General features: G+C 45.4%; 1 protein-coding gene across 3 annotated transcripts in view; it reads right to left on the bottom strand.

The window, feature by feature from the left end:
- LOC119970576 (transcription factor TFIIIB component B'' homolog) overlaps positions 1–18050 on the bottom strand; it is a 120559-nt gene that overhangs the window by 36483 nt on the left and 66026 nt on the right. For all 3 annotated transcript variants that reach the window (XM_038805415.1, XM_038805416.1, XM_038805417.1), the window contains 4 exons: positions 17745–17928; positions 7479–7545; positions 3990–4182; positions 1182–1455 (listed from right to left, as the gene is read on the bottom strand). In XM_038805415.1, the coding sequence (XP_038661343.1) occupies positions 1182–1455; positions 3990–4182; positions 7479–7545; positions 17745–17928 (718 nt within the window). The remainder of the gene's footprint in view (positions 1–1181; positions 1456–3989; positions 4183–7478; positions 7546–17744; positions 17929–18050) is intronic.

The raw sequence follows: 18050 nt of genomic DNA, 5'->3' as shown, positions 1-18050 counted from the left end.
CGCCGAATCTCGGGTGGAGAATTCAGGACACGGCCGGGGGGTCGGAGAATTCCGCCCGTGATTCCAGACCCACAGTAATGTGAAGCTTGTGAAGCCACTCAGTTCAAGGGCAATTAGATATACCAACAAATATAGGCCTAGTTAGTGACGCCCATGTCCCATAGAAAAGTTACAGCACTTGTCCATGGCTGCCTGAGGACACCCAGGTGCCCTTTCTAATCCCACCTTTCTGCACCCAGCCCATAGCTTAGTGTGTAGATCCAGGTACCTTTTAAAAAGAATTTAGGGTCTCTGCCTCCACCACAAACTCAGGCAGCAAATCCAGACTCCCACTACCCTCTGTGTAAAAACATTCTTCCTCATGTCCCCTCTACACTTTCTGCCACATATCTTGAATCTATGTCCCCTGGTTCTAGAATTCTCCACCAAGGAAAACAATTTTATCCTGTCTACTCTATCTCTTCCCCTCATAATTTTGTACACTTCAATTAAGTCACCCCTCAGTCTTCTTTGTTCCAAGAAATAACCCCAACCTATCCAATCTCTCCTTGTAGCTACCCTTCTCTAGCCCTGGCAACATTCTTGTAAATCTCAACTGGTCGCTGCCGGCGTGCACATGGCGCTAATACCTGGTTTGTGGCTTGTGGGTGGTGGAGAGGGGAGTGAGCACCACGACCGTGCTCAGGAGGGGACTGGCCCACGATCGGTGCCCACCGATCGTCGGGCCGGCGTCTCAAAGGGACGTACTCTTTCCCCTCCGCCGCCCCGCAAGATCAAGCCACCACGTCTTGCGGGGCAGCGGAGGGGAAGACAGCAACCGCGCATGCGCGGGTTGGCTCCGGCCAACCTGCGCATGTGCGGCTGACATCATTAGGCGCGCCGGCCTCGTCATTCTCGGCGCGCCGGGCCTTGAAGCCAGCGACAAGGCCGAGATTTACGGTACGGCCCTCCTAGCCCCGGGGGGTAGAGAATAGGGGGCCAGGAGCGGCCTCCGACGCCGTCGTGAACCTCTCCGGGTTTCACGACGGCGTCGGGCCTTGTGAAGAATTCCGCCCCATGTCTTTCTATGTGACAGTTAATCCCATCTCTCAGAATTGATTCTACTAATTTGCCCACCAACGACGTAAGACTAACTGGCCCATGAAAGAATTTTTAAAAGGAATAGGAAAAAAAACACCTACCTCAAATGAAGTCCAGGTAACTAAATTTGACTGAGTAGTTTCTTCAGTTGGTCGAACCTTTTCTATTGGTCCCTCATCAATTGATGTAATTGTTGGACTCTTCTTAGCAGAAAAATCTTGATTATCGCTAAAACTGTGTACTTTCCTTTTTCTATCCATTTGTCCCATATGAGGGCCTGGCTTATTTAAACTCCATTGCTGTTGTATACTTTCTTTAAGTGGTACTGATTCCGACACTGTGCATACTGTAGTTGCCTCCATTGATGGTTCAGAGCTGCATGCAGGAGCATAACAATTAAATATTTGATATTCAAATAAGAACTAATACTTCACATACATATTTGTTGAAATGCAAGGTAGGGAATACTAATGCTGAACAATGGAACATTGTCTCCTCCTAAAGTCAGTGGCCAGTATGAAGCACATGTAACTTGAAAATAACATAGCAGGTGTGAAGTAAAACTTCACAGCTCTGACAAAATAAATATATCAGAGAGTTATGCACTTCTCATTCCAAATATGTCCACTTTAATGGGTCTGCAGATTAGAATCAGAGGTATTTACTATGCCTATTAAATCAGAAAATGGTGGAAATACTCATCAGGTCTGGCAGCATGAGTGGGGAGGGAAACAGAGTTAATATTTCAGGTAATTTATTTTCCATCAGAGTTCATGTCAACTACCTGAAATGTTAATTCCACTTCTCTCCACAGATGCCCCCAAACCTGCTGAGTATGTAAAACAGTTGTTGTGTTTATTTCAGATTTGTAACATCCACAACATTTTGTTTTTATATCACAGTGCAGATGAAAACCATTTGAATTCACTCTACCTGTACAAGTTCTTTAATAAAGCCACCCAAAGCTAATCCCATTACCCTATATTCTTCCCTTTGCACTACATAGATACATTTCTTCAATGCTGCCATTCCCTGTGCACCTTCTTCAATTAATAACATAGAAACACAGAAAATAGGTGGCGTAGGCCATTCGGCCCTTCCAGCCTGCACCACCATTCAATATCATGCCTGATTGTGCAAATTCAGTATCCCACTCCCGCTTTCTCTCCATACCCCTTGATCCCTTTAGACGCAAGGGCCACGTCCAGCACCCTCTTGAATATATCCAACAAACTGGCTCCAACAACTTTCTGAGAATTTCACAAGTTCACAACTCTGTGAGAGAAGAGGTTCTTCCTCATTTCAGTCCTGAATGGCTTACCCCATATTCTTAGTAAGAAGTCTTACAACACCAGGTTAAAGTCCAACAGGTTTGATTCAAACACGAGCTTTCGGAGCGCAGCTCCTTCCTCAGGTGAATTAATCAGGTGGACGTGGCCCTTGCGTCTAAAGGGATCAAGGGGTATGGAGAGAAAGCGGGAGTGGGATACTGAATTTGCACAATCAGGCATGATATTGAATGGTGGTGCAGGCTGGAAGGGCCGAATGGCCTACGCCACCTATTTTCTGTGTTTCTATGTTATTAATTCACCTGAGGAAGGAGCTGCGCTCCGAAAGCTCGTGTTTGAATCAAACCTGTTGGACTTTAACCTGGTGTTGTAAGACTTCTTACTGTGCTCACCCCAGTCCAACGCCGACATCTCCACATCATGGCCCATATTCTTAGGCTGTGACCCTAGTTCTGGACGTCCCCAATATCGGGAACATTCTTCCTGCATCTAGCCTGTCCAGTCCCATCAAAATTTTATATGCTTCTATGAGATCCGGTGTCATTCTTCTAAACTCTAATAAGTACAAGCCCAGTCAATTCAGTCTTTGTTCAAATGTCAGTCCTGCCATCCCGGGATCTGTCTGGTGAACCTTCGCTGGACACCCTCAATAGCAAGAATGTCCTTCCTCAAACTAGGAGACCACAACTGCACACAATACTCAAGGTGCGGCTTCACCAAGGCCCTGTATAACTTCAGCGAGACATCCCTACTCCTATACTCAAATCCTCTCGCCAGGAAGGCCAGCATGCCATTAACTTTTCTCATCGCCTGCTGTACCTACATGCCAACCTTCAGCGAGCATTCCACCATGACACCCAAGTCTTGTTGCACTTCCCCTTTTCCTAAACTGCCACCATTCAGATAATAATCGGACTTCCTTTTTTTGCCACCAGAGTGAATAACCTCATATTTACCCACATTATATTGCATTTGCCAAGTATTTGTCCACTCAGCCAGCCTGTCCAAGTTACCCTACAGCCTCTTTGCATCCCCCTGATAGTGCACACTGCCACCTAGCTTAGTGTCATCTGTAAATCTGGAGATATTGCATGCAAATCCTTCATCCAAATCATTAATGCACATTGTGAACAACTGGGGTCCCAGCACTGAACCCTACTATAAACTATTTCTGTAACCCAAGCCACTTTCGGTCTTGGTATAAGCATACCTACTCCCTTTAATCTATCTAGAAATTAAGATATATAACGTTCACTTTAAATTGCACATTTGAAAAAACCTGTAACCTGTAATATTAATTATGACACAAGAGTGAGATTAAACAATGAAACAAAATAAAGGTAGTTATTTTTCCAGTCACTAACCTCGGAGTGTATTTATGTATACATCCAGGCCATTGAGGAAGAGTTGAGCAGAGGACAGGCACTTCCATAGTGGAAGGGTGACTAACCCAACTCTCATCCACTGTCCACAAGTATCTATTGATTGTATTTACCAGAAATACTCCACATTTTATGATACTTTTAGGTATTGCATTTAAATAATTTTGTCAATGTAACTTTAAACTCAATTCTACTGCAAATTCAAATTACATCTCAATCCTGAAAATACTGGACTTGCCTCACAGACTCAGTAACTTCAACATTTTCCGTTGATAAGGGCAGAACTGGTTCAGCAACCATCAAATTGTCTTCTGAAACAGGGAAGAAGGAAGTGGAAGATGCATTGTAATCCGTTAAGGAGAAGGCTGGGATCTCAACTAGGGTTAATACGAATGTCTCTTCATTCGAGCTTTCCAATGCTTCCGTATACTCTAAAACAAAAGTAACAACATGACCTCAGAGAATCTAACTTCAAAGTGCAAAACAACAGAAGCCATTAGTGATCTGGAATTGGCTATAGTTTTTGAAAAGGGTGACAAGACATATCACTGGTATAGTGAGGTACAATCACATAGTTACATTCTAATCAACTAGCCAGATTTGACCCACAGAGAGAATAATAAAATCTCACTATTTGCCATCCTGATTCACTTAAGAACCACATCACCAAGATATTTGTCTGAAAGTACACACTGCCTTGAGAACTTAATAGGAGACAACCCTCTACCTAATTGCACAAATTATCCAAAGACACTTCATACTTTTTCCTGTTTCGATTGTTATTGACCATTTCAAATATTAAACACACAGTGTCCAGGGATAAGCTTGGAATGATTACTGGGCCAAAAATTGAAAATACAATTTCCGAAGCTTAGTAATTAAACACTTAATAACTGATATATCATGAATTCATCTTCTTCACAAATTCTGGTTCAGCAATTGCTTCAAACCAGTACTCGAACAATGTGATCAGCATATGCTACCTAAAACATATATGGGTAAAATTAATAGACGGAAAATCATGGAATCCAAATTCCCAGTTTGTGTGCCCGCTAAGTGAAGCTCTAAACCTGAAGCATAGTTTTCTAAAATTAACCCTATTCTGCAAAAAAATGTAGAAGGAAAACAAAAATAGATTACAAGTTAATTATGGACATGGAGTGCCATTTATTTTATCAATTCAGAATAATCCTAATGTCTCTCCATTGTAGCATCAAGTTGATTCTTAAATGATGGAGGCAGCATGGTAGCACAGTTGCCTCACCGCTCCAGGGTCCCAGGTTGGATTTCTGGCTTAAGTCACTGTCTGTGCAGAGTCTGCACGTTCCCCCCATGTCTGCATGGACTTTCTCCGGGTGCTGCGATTTTCTCCCACAATCCAAAGATGTGCAGGTTCGGTGGATTGTCCTTGCTTAATTGCCCTTAGTGTCCAAAAAACATTCGGTGGGGTTACTGGGATAGGGCGGAAGTGTGGGCTTGGGTGGGGTGCTCTATCCAAAGGCTGGTGCAGACTCAATGGGCCGAATGGCCTCCTTCTGCACTGTAAATTCTATGATTCAAGGGTTTTTGCCTCCATAATTCTATGCCTTTGTGTGAAGAACAACTTCCTGATAACATTCCTAAGTTTGACTGGTTTGAATCTGTTCTCTTGCACTACAACTCGCACATTAATTGAGGTAACATAGGGGCAGCAAGGTGGTGCAGTGGTTAGCACTGCTGCCTCACGGCACCGAGGTTCCAGGTTCGATCCCGGCTCTGGGTCACTGTCCGTGTGGAGTATGCACATTCTCCCCGTGTTTGCGTGGGTTTCGCCCCCACAACCCAAAGATGTGCAAGGTAGGTGGATTGGCCACGCTAAATTGCCACTTAATTGGAAAAATTAATTGGGTGCTCTAAATTTTTTTTTTAAATTGAGGTAAAATTAATCCGAATCCAGAGTGGTCTCCAGGACTAGTTTTAATTATCTATGTGGATCAGCCTGAAATTTTCATCTCACCCAAGAGATTAATTACATGGTTATAAGGGTGCGAGTATACGTACTCCATGTGTATTATCATCGGAAAGACATCACAATTATATGATACAGGCTGGATGGGCCAGTATTTCTTGTCCTGTTGTATGCATATAAAATTGTAGATTTATCTTTTTTTTACCCTTAGCTTGTATCATCAAAGCTAAGAAAGAAAGCTTAGTCATCTTTCCACATGGTTCACAACTTTAACAATAGTGGTCACCTGTGAGGCCAGCAAAAGAGGGGATCTCCCCTGCAGCACTTGACTCATGGGATCTTTTACATTCACCAAGAGATGAATTAAGACCTCAGTCGTCAGGAAAACTGAACCTCTGGCATTGCACTCCTTCACTACTTTTGAAGATTTGAAAGAGGTAGCGGTGTACCCAATTATTTTCTTTTCCAATTGGGGGCAATTAAGCTTGGCGACAATGTGCAAACTCCACACAGATAGTGACCCCACTTTGCCACCAATACAGAGGTAGCTTTAGCTTAGTTTATATGTTCAAATCTCTAGTGGAGCCTGAGTGGACAATTGATTCTGAGATATTGTTTTACATCAAACTCATAATCCACACCAAATAATCAGTTACGGCTACAATGTTCAGAGCTCCAATGTCATTTCCTAATGATGGGTATGGTAGCATAGTGATCATATTAATGAACCAGTAATACAGAATTTGAGTGTCCAAATCTCACATGGCAGCTTGGGAATTTGAATTCAGTTTATTTTTTAAATCTGGAAAAGAAGTTACCATCAGTAAAATTGACCATTAAGTTGCCAATGTGTCAAAGTCATAACAATTTCAAATTGGGAGCGAACCCACAATCCTTAGCTGGTCTGGCCTATAGGTGACTCCAGTACCAGACCAACATAGGTGACTTTTAAATTCCCTCTGAAGTAGCCCAGCAACCCAACCAGTAGTTAACAAACACGGAATGCAGTATTTTGAGACTTTCTTAGGAAAACTAGGGTTAGGCAACAAATGTCAGCTTTGTCAGTGACCTTTACATCGTATAATGGTTTATTTTTGAAGAAAATTGCTTGTAACTCACTCTCAATTAATTACACACACCATATTTAGGTTCAAATATGTCCACTTTAACCCTTACCAACTTTTACAGATGCACTATTGAATGCATCCTATCTGGCTGCATCACAGCCTGGTATGGCAACTGCTCAGTCTAGGACCGCAAGAAACTTCCGAGAGTCGTGAACACCGCCCAGTCCATCACACGAACCTGCCTCCCATCCATTGACTCCATCTACACCTCCCGCTGCCTGGGGAAAGCGGGCAGCATAATCAAAGACCCCTCCCACCCGGCTTACTCATTCTTCCAACTTCTTCCATCGGGCAGGACATACAGAAGTCTGAGAACACGCACGAACAGACTCAAAAACATCTTCTTCACCACTGTTACCAGACTCCTAAATGACCATCTCATGGATTGACCTCATTAACACTACACCCTGTATGCTTCATCCGATGCCGGTGCTTATGTGGTTACATTGTATACCTTGTGTCGCCCTATTATGTATTTTCTATTATTCCCTTTTCTTCCCATGTACTGAATGATCTGTTGAGCTGCTTGCAGAAAAATATTTTTCACTGTACCTCGGTACACCTAACAATAAATAAATCCAATCCAAATATTAAACTTTCTAGGGTGGGAATGGGAAATCAATTTTAAAAAACATTCATCAAGCTCACTTACCTAGGTTTTCTTCAGATGTGTTCAATATCTCCTGGTGTTCTACATTTTGAGTTTCTATAATACCAATCTGTAAAAATCAGATTTTAAAGTGAGTTGGCGACAACAAACATTCTACTTTTGTACCGTTGCATGGTATGCGTTAATTGCAGGTAATAAAACACATTTTTGCAACCCAACCAAGGGGTGCCTGGAAAACTGGATTGTCTAAGCACTATCCTGATTTTATGTCTCAATGAGGATTAGAATCTCCATCAGTTCAGCACAAACTTACTGAGTCTGCATTTAAGTGTTGGCGGTGTCACACTGCAGATTCTATTCCACTGGGAACTAGGGGCTGGATTCTCCCGCAATCGGCGGGATGGCCCGGCGCCAAGAACGGCGTGAACCACTCCGGCTTCAGGCCACCCGGAAGTTGCGAATCCTACGCACTTCCGGGGGCTAGGCCGGCGCCGAAGGAGTTGCCGCCGTGCTAACTTGCGGCGAAGGGCCGGCGTGGTCCCGTGCATATGCAGAACCGCCGGCGTGTTCTGGGCATGCGCTGGGGGGTTTCTTCTCCGCGCCGGCCATGACGGAGCCCTACAGAGGCCGGCGCGGAAGGAAGGAGTGCCCCCACGGCACAGGCCCGCCCGCAGATCGGTGGGCCCCAACCGCGGGCCCAGGGCTGGATCCCCCCCCCCCGCGGACCGCAACAGTCAGCCTACCAGCCAGGTCCCACCGTGTGGGACCATATCCATTTCACACCGGCGGGACTGGCCGAAAACGGATGGGGGCGGGGTGTGCCAACGGCCCCCGATTGGCGCGGTGTGAGGGCTTAAACTCGATTGTTCAAACGACTGAGGTTGCCATTAGTTTCTAAAAAGCTACTCCCTCCTCAATCTTTCAAAACTTTACAGAAATGTTCTTACAACAATGTAACTTATGAGATGAAATTTATAAGATGACAAATATAACAATAGTCACTGTTTTTAAACTTTTATTTGAACCTTAAATTTATGTTTAGAAGCTTCTCAGAGACCCACCAAAGGTGGCAGCAGTATACGGGAGGGAATGAGTAGCCTTACGAGTTCTCAACTCTGACTCAGACATTATGCGGTCTCATGGCAACAGGTCAAACATGGGTAAGGAAACCCCTTGCTGATTACCACCTCCTCCCTCAGGTGATGCATCAGTACTCTTCCACGATTAATGCCACTTGGAAGAAGCACCGAGGATAGCAAGGAACAGAATGTAATCTGGGCGGGGAAGTTTGAATGCCCATCAACATGAATGACTCCATAGTGCCATTACTGACCAAGCTGGCTCTTCCGCAAGCACATATCTGCTATACTGAGCTTACAGCAAGTGGTGAGAGAACCACAAAGGAAAATCATACTTGGTCTCATCCTCACCAATCTACTTGTCGCTGATGTATCTGTCCATGATGGTATGCAAGAGTGGCCGCTGTTCCTCAGTTCCTTTGGAGGTGGTCCCATTTCTATGCTGCAGACATCCTCCATTATATTTTTGCATTACTTATTCTTTCACAGCATGTGGGCATCACTGTCTACGCCAACATTTGTTGCCCATCCCTAATTGCCCTTGAGAAGATGGTGCTGACCAGCCTTCTTGAATTGGTATAGATAAGCCCACAGTGCTGTTAGGAAGGAAGTTCCAGGACTTTGACCCAGTTACAGTTAAGAAAGTGATAAAGTTCAAAATATGCAACTATAATGCAACCACACAAATCAATATATTCTGTCACACCACCATTTCTATAACAATATGTGTATTGTAAGGAATACAAAGGGTTAACAATAAGATAATAATTACAGGAGGTGGAGGGAAGCGGGACAGGTCAAGGTGAGGGATTTGTATTTGCAGGAAGGATTCGCCAGTCTGGAGGAGCTCAGGGAGAGGGTACAGCTGCCGAGGGGTAGCGAGTTCAGGTATCTACAGGTTAGGGACTTTGCACCAATGGTCTGGAAGGGGTTCCCTAGATTGCCGGGATACACCCTGCTGGAGCGACTCCTGCTTCCGGATGTTGAAGGGGAGGGAAGAATTGGGGATATATACAAGTGGTTGGGGGAGCAGAGAGGCGAGCGGGTGGTGAAGATCAAGGAGAAATGGGAAGTGGAGTTGGGAATGGAGATCAATTCAGGGGTATGGAGTGAGGCACTGTGAAGGGTAAACGGGACCTCCTCTTGTGCAAAGATGAGCCTGATACAGTTTAAGGTGGTGCACAGGGTGCATATGATTCGGGCAAGAATAAGTCGATTCTTTCAGGGGTAGCAGATGAGTGTGAGAAGTGTGGGTGGGGTCCAGCGAATCATGCGCACATGTTTTGAGGTTGCGAAAAATTGGGAAGATTCTGGGCAGGAGTGTTTGCGGTCTTAGCCAGGATAGTGGAGGACCCAAACCATTTGGTAGCGATATTTGGGGTATTGGAGAAGCCAGAGCTCATGGAGAGGAGGAAGACCGATGTCATGGCCTTCGCCTCTCTGATTGCACGGCGACAAATTTTGCTGGAATGGCGGTCGGCATCGCCACCGGGGGTAGCAGCATGGTTGAGTGACCTGTATGACTTCCTGCGGTTAGAGACGATAAAGTATGAGTTAAGGGGCTCAGCAGGGGAGTTTGAGAAAAGGTGGGGGATGTTTGTGACCGTGTTTGAGGAGCTAGTCGTTGCAGGGAGTGGGTGATGGGGAGAGGCGGGGGGTGAAAAAGGAGAAAAATCTGTACAAACTGTATAGCTGATTGTTGGGAAGTATGTTTCCCGGGGTGTTTATTTATTTACTGTAACCTTCTTTAATACAAGTTTGTAATAAAATATGTTTTTTTTTTAAAAAGATAATAATACTTCTCACCACCAGAGCAATCATGTAAATGTTGTGAGACTCCTGGGATTCTGGGAGAAGATTGTACGGCGTGAGATAGATTATGTGCATAGCATAGAGTTCTGTTGTAAGAGATATTGTATCGTTTTTGTATAATTTATTCCTTGTTGACTGGTTAGAATTTTTAATTTAATAGTCTAAATAAATCAGCTTTGTTCAATAACTCAGCTTGATGTTCTTTGTTAACACTACGTTCTTAAAGCATCCTGATAGGTCCAACAGTGAACATCACAATTACTAAATGGGATAGATGCATAACAGATCTAGGCACTCAAAATTGTGAACCTATGAGACACTGTGGACCATCAGCAGCAATAAAACTTCGTTCAACCACATTTTGTAACCTCATAGCCTGGCATATTCTTTAGCACAGGGCTAAATCACTGGCTTTGAAAGCAGACCAAGGCAGGCCAGCAGCACGGTTCGATTCCCGTAACAGCCTCCCCGAACAGGCGCCAGAATGTGGCGACTAGGGACTTTTCACAGTAACTTCATTCGAAGCCTACTTGTGACAATAAACGATTTCAGGGGCTGGTTTAGCACACTGGCTAAATCGCTGGCTTTTAAAGCAGACCAAGTCAGGCCAGCAGCATGGTTCAATTCCCATACCAGCCTCCCCGAACAGGCGCTGGAATGTGGTGACTAAGGCCTTTTCACAGTAACTTAATTGAAGCCTACTCGTGACAATAAGCGATTTTCATTTTCATTTCACTCTTATATTGCTACCAACCCTGATTGAATGCGAAGTGCAGAAATGCGTGAAAATCAGATGCCGACCTGGTGAAGTTACAACAATCAAACAGCAGAAGCAATACCCTATTGCCAGAGCTTAGCAAGCTCACAACAAATGGATCAGACTGAGGCTCTCCAGTCTAGCCATATTCAATTGTGTATAGTGATAGACAATTAACAATTAAACAAGGACAGATGTCAGAGGTAGGTTCTTTACTCAGAGAGTAGTACGGGCGTGGAATGCCCTGCCTGCAACAGTAGTGGATTCGCCAACACTAAGGGCATTCAAATGGTCATTGGACAGACATATGGATGATAAGGGGATAGTGTAGATGGGCTTTAGAGTGGTTTCACAGGTCGGCGCAACATCGAGGGCCGAAGGGCCTGTACTGCGCTGTAATGTTCTATGTTCTAACTAATGGGAGGAGACAACTCAATGAACATTCCTCTCTCCCCCCCCCCCAAACCCCACCACCCCATCCTCAATGACTGCAGGTCAGTATGCGAGGGTAACGAACAAGGCTGACGAGCTTGCAAATATCTTCATCTAGAAATGCCGAGTTGATGATCAATCATGAAAGTTAAAAAGAAAGTCCTGCATACATATTGACCTCTGGGAGTTCCGAAGTGCTTTGCAGCCAATGAAGTGCTTTTGATGTCTAGTCACTGTTGTAATTTAGGAAATGCAGGCAATTTGCACACAGAAAACCCCAGCCCGCAGCAATATGTTACTGATCAGTTTATTTAGTGATGTTAACTGGCTATTTCAGAAGTCCCCACCATCACAGCTGGCAGTCCTTAGCCATTCTGAGTTATGTGACATCAAGAAACAGCTGGATACAGCAAAGGCTTTGAGGCCTGACAGCATCCCGGCTGCATGCTAAACACTTGTACCCGAGAACTAGCCATACATCTAGCCAAGCTCTTGCAGCACATTCAGAACATTGCGAGCTACCCAACAAAATGGAAAATTACTCAACTCTGCCTGTCAGAAGTAAGTCAAACCATTTAACGTCCCATCAGCTGATTCTCAATAATCAACAAAACGATGGCAATTGTTTTTAGTAGCACCATCAGGCAGCACTTATTAATCAATAACCTCTTATCAATGCTTGGTTTAGATTCCACCAGGACTACTTGACTCCAGGACAATCTTCATTCAAACATGGACAAAAGAGCTGAAATCAGAGGTGAGGTAAGTGTGCCCTTGACATCAAGGCAGCATTTGACTGTGTGACATCAAGTAGCCAAATAATTTTGAAGTCAATGGAAGTCAAGGGGGGAAACTTTCCACTGAATGAAGTCATACCTACCACAAAAGAAAATGGTTGTGGTTGGTGAAAGCCAAACATCCAGGCCCAGGACATCATAAAGGAGTTCCTCAGGGCAGTATCTTGGGCCCAATCATTGTCAAATGATTGTCCATGGTAAAAGATTCGTGAGGGATAGCGTGGGGCCCATTAGAGACAAGCAGGATAAACTGCTCACTGAAGAGGAGGGTATGGCAGTGGTACGAGATGAGTACTTTGCTTCGATTACCAAATTAGAAGATGACAATGGCCCATTTGAAAATGAAGATGTTGAGCCACTGAACAGTATAGTGATAGATAAAAAAAAGATGCCAAAAAAGACTGCCAGCACTCTAGGTAGAGAAGTCGGCAGGCCCGGGTGGGATGCATCCTAGATTGCTGAGAGAGATAAGGGAGCACATTGCGGAGATGTTGGCAGACATTTTCCAGGCCCCCTGAACACAGGATTAGTCCCAGGGACTGGAGGATTGCAAATGTGACGCCGCTGTTTAAGAAAGAAGCAAAGGATAACCCAGGAAACTACAAACCTGTCAGCTTGACATCAATAGTGGGAAAACTACTGTGTACCTGAGGTGGTCACAGAGGACCAGACGGGCTTCGTCAAAGGTAGACAGCTTACCGCGAACATCAGGCGCCTGCTGAACGTGATAATGACCCACTCCGAGGAGAGAACACAAGAGGTGATCGTCTCCCTGGACGCAGAAAAGGCCTCCGACAGAGTCAAATGGAAATACCTCATAGAGGTACTGGAGCGGTTCGGGCTGGGAACAGGGTTCACCGCTTGGGTAAAGCTCCTATACAACGCTCCCATGGCGAGTGTACGGACCAACAATACCAACTCCCAATACTTCCAGATGCACAGGGGCACCAGACAAGGATGCCCACTGTCCCCGCTGCTGTTCGCACTAGCAATCGAACCGCTAGCAATCGCGCTCAGGGCAGCAAAAAATTGGAGGGGGATCCGAAGGGGAGGTAGAGAGCACAGAGTCTCACTCTATGCGGATGATCTGCTCCTCTATATCTCGGACCCACAAAGCAGCATGGACGGAATCATCACGCTCCTGAAAGAGTTTGGAGCCTTCTCGGGCTACAAACTCAACATGAGCAAAAGCGAGATCTTCCCAGTACACCCGCAAGGGGGGGGGGGGGCAGCACTAAAGGGGCTGCCGTTCAAACAAGCCCGACATAAATTCCGCTACCTGGGGATCCAAATAGCCCATGACTGGAAAGGGATCCACAAATGGAACCTCACCAGCCTGACGGAGGAAGTTAAAAAGGACCTGCAAAGATGGAACACACTCCCGCTCTCCCTCGCGGGGAGAGTCCAGACGATCAAAATGAACGTACTGCCCAGGTTCCTCTTCCTGTTTAGGTCCATTCCGATCTACATCCCCAAGGCCTTTTTCAAAGCGCTGGACAAACTTATCATGGCGTTCGTATGGGGGGGTAAAAATGCTAGGATCCCAAAGAAGGTCCTACAAAAAACAAAATCCAGGGGGGGGCTAGCCCTCCCGAATCTACAAATCTACCACTGGGCGGCAACAGCCAAGCGAGTAAGGAAATGGATCCAGGAGCCAGAAGCCGAGTCGGTGCGTGCGGAGGAGGCCTCCTGCATGGGAACCTCCCTCCGGGCTCTCGCCACGGCAGCACTCCCATCCCCACCCAAAAAACACTCCAGCAGACCAGTGGTGACAGCCACCCTCCAATCCTGGAACCAACTGCGGCAGCAATTTGGCCTGTACAAAATGTCGGACAAGGCTCCCATCTGCAACAACCATAGGTTCAAACCAGCACTGACTGACGCCACCTTCAAAAGGTGGAGACAGGACGGGAGGACACTGACAGTCAGGGACCTATACACGGACGACAGGATCGCAACACTGGACGAACTGACAGAGAAATTTCAGCTAGCTGGGGGGAACGAGCTACGGTACCTGCAGCTCAAAAACTTCCTACGAAAGGAGACAAGGACGTACCCACAACCACCACGACAGACACTACTGGAAGACCTACTGGACGCAAGCATCCTAGAGAAAGGGAACTGTAGTGACATGTATGGCCGACTGGTAGATAGGGACGACACCGTACTGGACGCAACAAGAAGGAAATGGGAGGACGACCTGGGGATGGAGATAGGGTGGGGACTCTGGAGCGAAGCACTGCATAGGGTCAACTCCACCTCCACGTGCGCAAGGCTCAGCCTGACGCAACTAAAAGTGGTACATAGAGCCCACTTAACGAGAAACCGTATGAGTAGGTTCTTCCCGGAGGTGGAGGACAGATGTGAGTGGTGCCAAAGAGGCCCGGCCAACCACGCCCACATGTTCTGGTCTTGCCCCAGACTTGTGGAGTACTGGACAGCCTTCTTCGAGGTTATGTCCAAAGTGGTGGGGGTGAGGGTGGAGCCATGCCCGATAGTGGCGGTCTTCGGGGTTTCAGACCAGCCAGATCTATTCCTGGGGAGGAGGGCGGACGCCCTTGCCTTTGCCTCCCTGATCGCCCGCCGTAGAATCCTGTTTGGTTGGCGGTCAGCAGCACCGCCCAGAGCTGCAGACTGGCTGTCCGACCTCTCGGAATCTCTCCAAATGGAGAAAATCAAATTCGCCATCCGAGGGTCGGACGACGGCTTCCACAGAACGTGGGAGCCATTCATGCAACTGTTCCGGGACCTGTTTGTGGCCAACGTACAAGAGGAAGAATAGTCGGGTGGCCAAGAATCAGGGGAAAATGGACGGGAATCGGGGGAAGGTAGCCGGGGGGGGGTGGGGGGGGGGGGGGGTTTACGGGTTCGTTATGGGGGTTTGATGGAAAGCCAAGGCCCAAAACCAAACTATAAATAAATGCCTATAAACATGTGCCTCGGCCATATTGGTGAATGTAAAATATGTATGCTGGCTAAAGGGGGCGGCCACAATTGTTGTTATGAAGATGCTTACCTGTAAATATTCATGTTAAATTTTTGTGTTTTCTTTTTTTTTCTCTCTAATAATTTGTAATTTGTCATATATAAAATATGAAAACTCAATAAAAAACATTTATAAAAAAAAATAGTGGGAAAACTGATGGAGGTCATAATACGGGGTCAGATAAATATACACTTAGAGAAAATTAAGTTAACACTAGACAGTCAACATGGCTCTGTCAAGGGCAGGTCATATCTGACATTTAATTGAGTTCTTTGTCGAGGTGACACAGGCAGTGGATGAAGATGGTGCCGTGGATGTTGTTTATTTGGACTTTCAGAAAGCATTTAATATAGTGCCACATGGCAGGGTGGTTAGTACATTAAAATATTTGGGGTTGATGGGTCGTTGGCAGCATGGATTAGAAGTTGGTTAAGTGATAGGAAACAGAAGGTATGTATAGATGAGCATTTCTCAGACTGGAGATGAGTTAAAGGTAGTGTTCTCCAGGGATCAGTGATGGGACCCTTGCTTTTTCTGATTTATATAAATGATGTAGAATGGGTGTTGTGGGCAAAATCTCTAAATTTGCAGATGATACTAAGCAAGGGAGAATGGTGAATTGTGAGGATGACGCTGAGGAACTTCAGAGGAACATTGACAAGCTGGCCAAATGGGCTGACACCTGCAGATGAACCTCAATGCAGTGAAATGTGAGGTAATTCATTTTGGTAGAAGAAACATGGGGAGACAATATAAGCTCAATGGTACAACTTTGAGGGGAGTACAGGAGCAGAGGGACCTCGGAGTTCAAGTGCATAATTCTCTGAAGGCGGCCAGGCAAGTTGAAACAGTTGTCAAGGCTTACAGCATCCATGGGTTTATAAATAAAGGCATAGCACGTAAAAGCAAGGAAGTGATGCTACACCTCTACAAATCATTGGTCAGAGCACATTTGGAGTACTGTGTTCAGTTCTGGGCACCTTATTTCAGGAAAGATGTTAAAGCCCTGGAGAGAGTGCAGAGGAGATTTACTGGAATGATGCCAGGAATGAGGAATTTTATATACAAGGAAAGATTGGAGAAATTGGGCTTGTTCTCCTTGGAGCAGAGAAGATTAAAAAGCGACCTTATTGAGGTGTTTAAAATTCTGAACAACTTTCACAGAGTAAATAAGAATATTCTGTTTCCACGAGTTGGCATGTCAGTGACTAGCGGTCACAATTTCAAGATGGTCAGCAAGAGAGCTAGGAGTGAGATGAGGAGAAACTTCTTTATTCAGAGAGTTGTTATGGTTTGGGATGCACTGCCTGGGAGAGTGATGGAGATATGAGATTTCAAAAGAGGGCTGGATATATATTTGAAACTGATGAACTTAGAGGGTTACAGAGATAGGGTTGGGTAATGGGACTAGCTAGCTAGGGTGCTCTTTTGGGGGCCGGTGCAGACACGACAGGCCGACTGGCCTCCTTCTGTGCTATAAATAACAAACTAACAAGCAAACTAACAAACTGCTTCATGAATGATTTTTCCTTCCACTTGATGACAGGATTGTTTGCTGATGATTTCAGTGTTCAGTTCCATTCGCAACTCCTCAGATACTGAAGCAGCAAAAGCCCACATACAGCAAAACCATTGTAAACATCAGGGTTCAGCTGATAAATGACAAGTAGCGTTTGTGCTATTCAGATGCCAGGCAATGACCATCTCCAGCAAGAGTCGAACCACCTCCTGTTATCGGTTAATGGCATTACCATTGCTGAATGTTCCACCATCAACATCCTGGGGTCACCATTGACAAGAAACTTAACTCGTCATACACAGAAATACCATGGTTACAACAGCAAGTCAGAGGCTGGGAATACTGCAGGGGACGATTCACTTCCTGACTCCCCTAAGCCTGTGCACTATCAACATGGCAGAAATCAAGAGTGCGATGGAATATTCTCCACCTGCCTGGATGCGTGCAGTTCCAAAAACACTCAAGAAGTTCAACATCATCGAGGACAGGCTTGCTTGATATCCCATTTTACCACCAGCACAGTAAAGCTGCAGTACATACCATCTGCAAAATGCACCGTAGCAAATCTCCAAGATTCCTCGACAAAACCTTCCAAATCTGCAGCCTTTACTGCTCAGGGCACAGACAACAGTTTCTTGGAAGCATCACTGACATGTCCCCTCCAAGTCACATGCTATCCTGATTTTGAAATCTAACACCATTTCCTTCATTTTTGCAGGGCCAAAATCCTGCAATCTGTTCCCAATAGCAACGTGGGAGCACTTTCACTACATGAACTGATGTTCAAGAGGCATCCCACCCCATACCGTCTCAAGGGCAATTGGGGTATAATGGTTGGCCTCAGGTACAACCTCATTCCTGGAATTAACTTTTAAAAAATAATTTTGACGTGGATGAATGTTAGTTTTGCAACGGATAATGCATACCTTTTGGGAGTAACTAACATATGAAAGTTCTGTAGTCATTTCTGGAGCCTCTATAGACAGCCCTGCATCAGCGGCCTCACATGAGTGTGATGTGGATTGTGTGAAGCATGCAGAGGAGTAAAATCCATCTCGTGCTTCCGGACTTTGATTTGTTGCCTGTGGTTGATCACGTTCTGGGAGCACTCTGAAGAAATATTTTGCATTAGTATGAGCACCAAAACTAATATGTATATCAATATGCATTCTATTTCACAAAAATATTCCTTAGGTTTGTACTACCATGCCCTGGGACAGGTATTTAACAAC

This window comes from Scyliorhinus canicula, chromosome 8 (genome assembly GCF_902713615.1).
Source record: "Scyliorhinus canicula chromosome 8, sScyCan1.1, whole genome shotgun sequence".
NCBI classification, from domain to species: Eukaryota; Metazoa; Chordata; class Chondrichthyes; order Carcharhiniformes; family Scyliorhinidae; genus Scyliorhinus; species Scyliorhinus canicula.
This window is presented reverse-complemented; position numbering and strand designations above follow the sequence as displayed.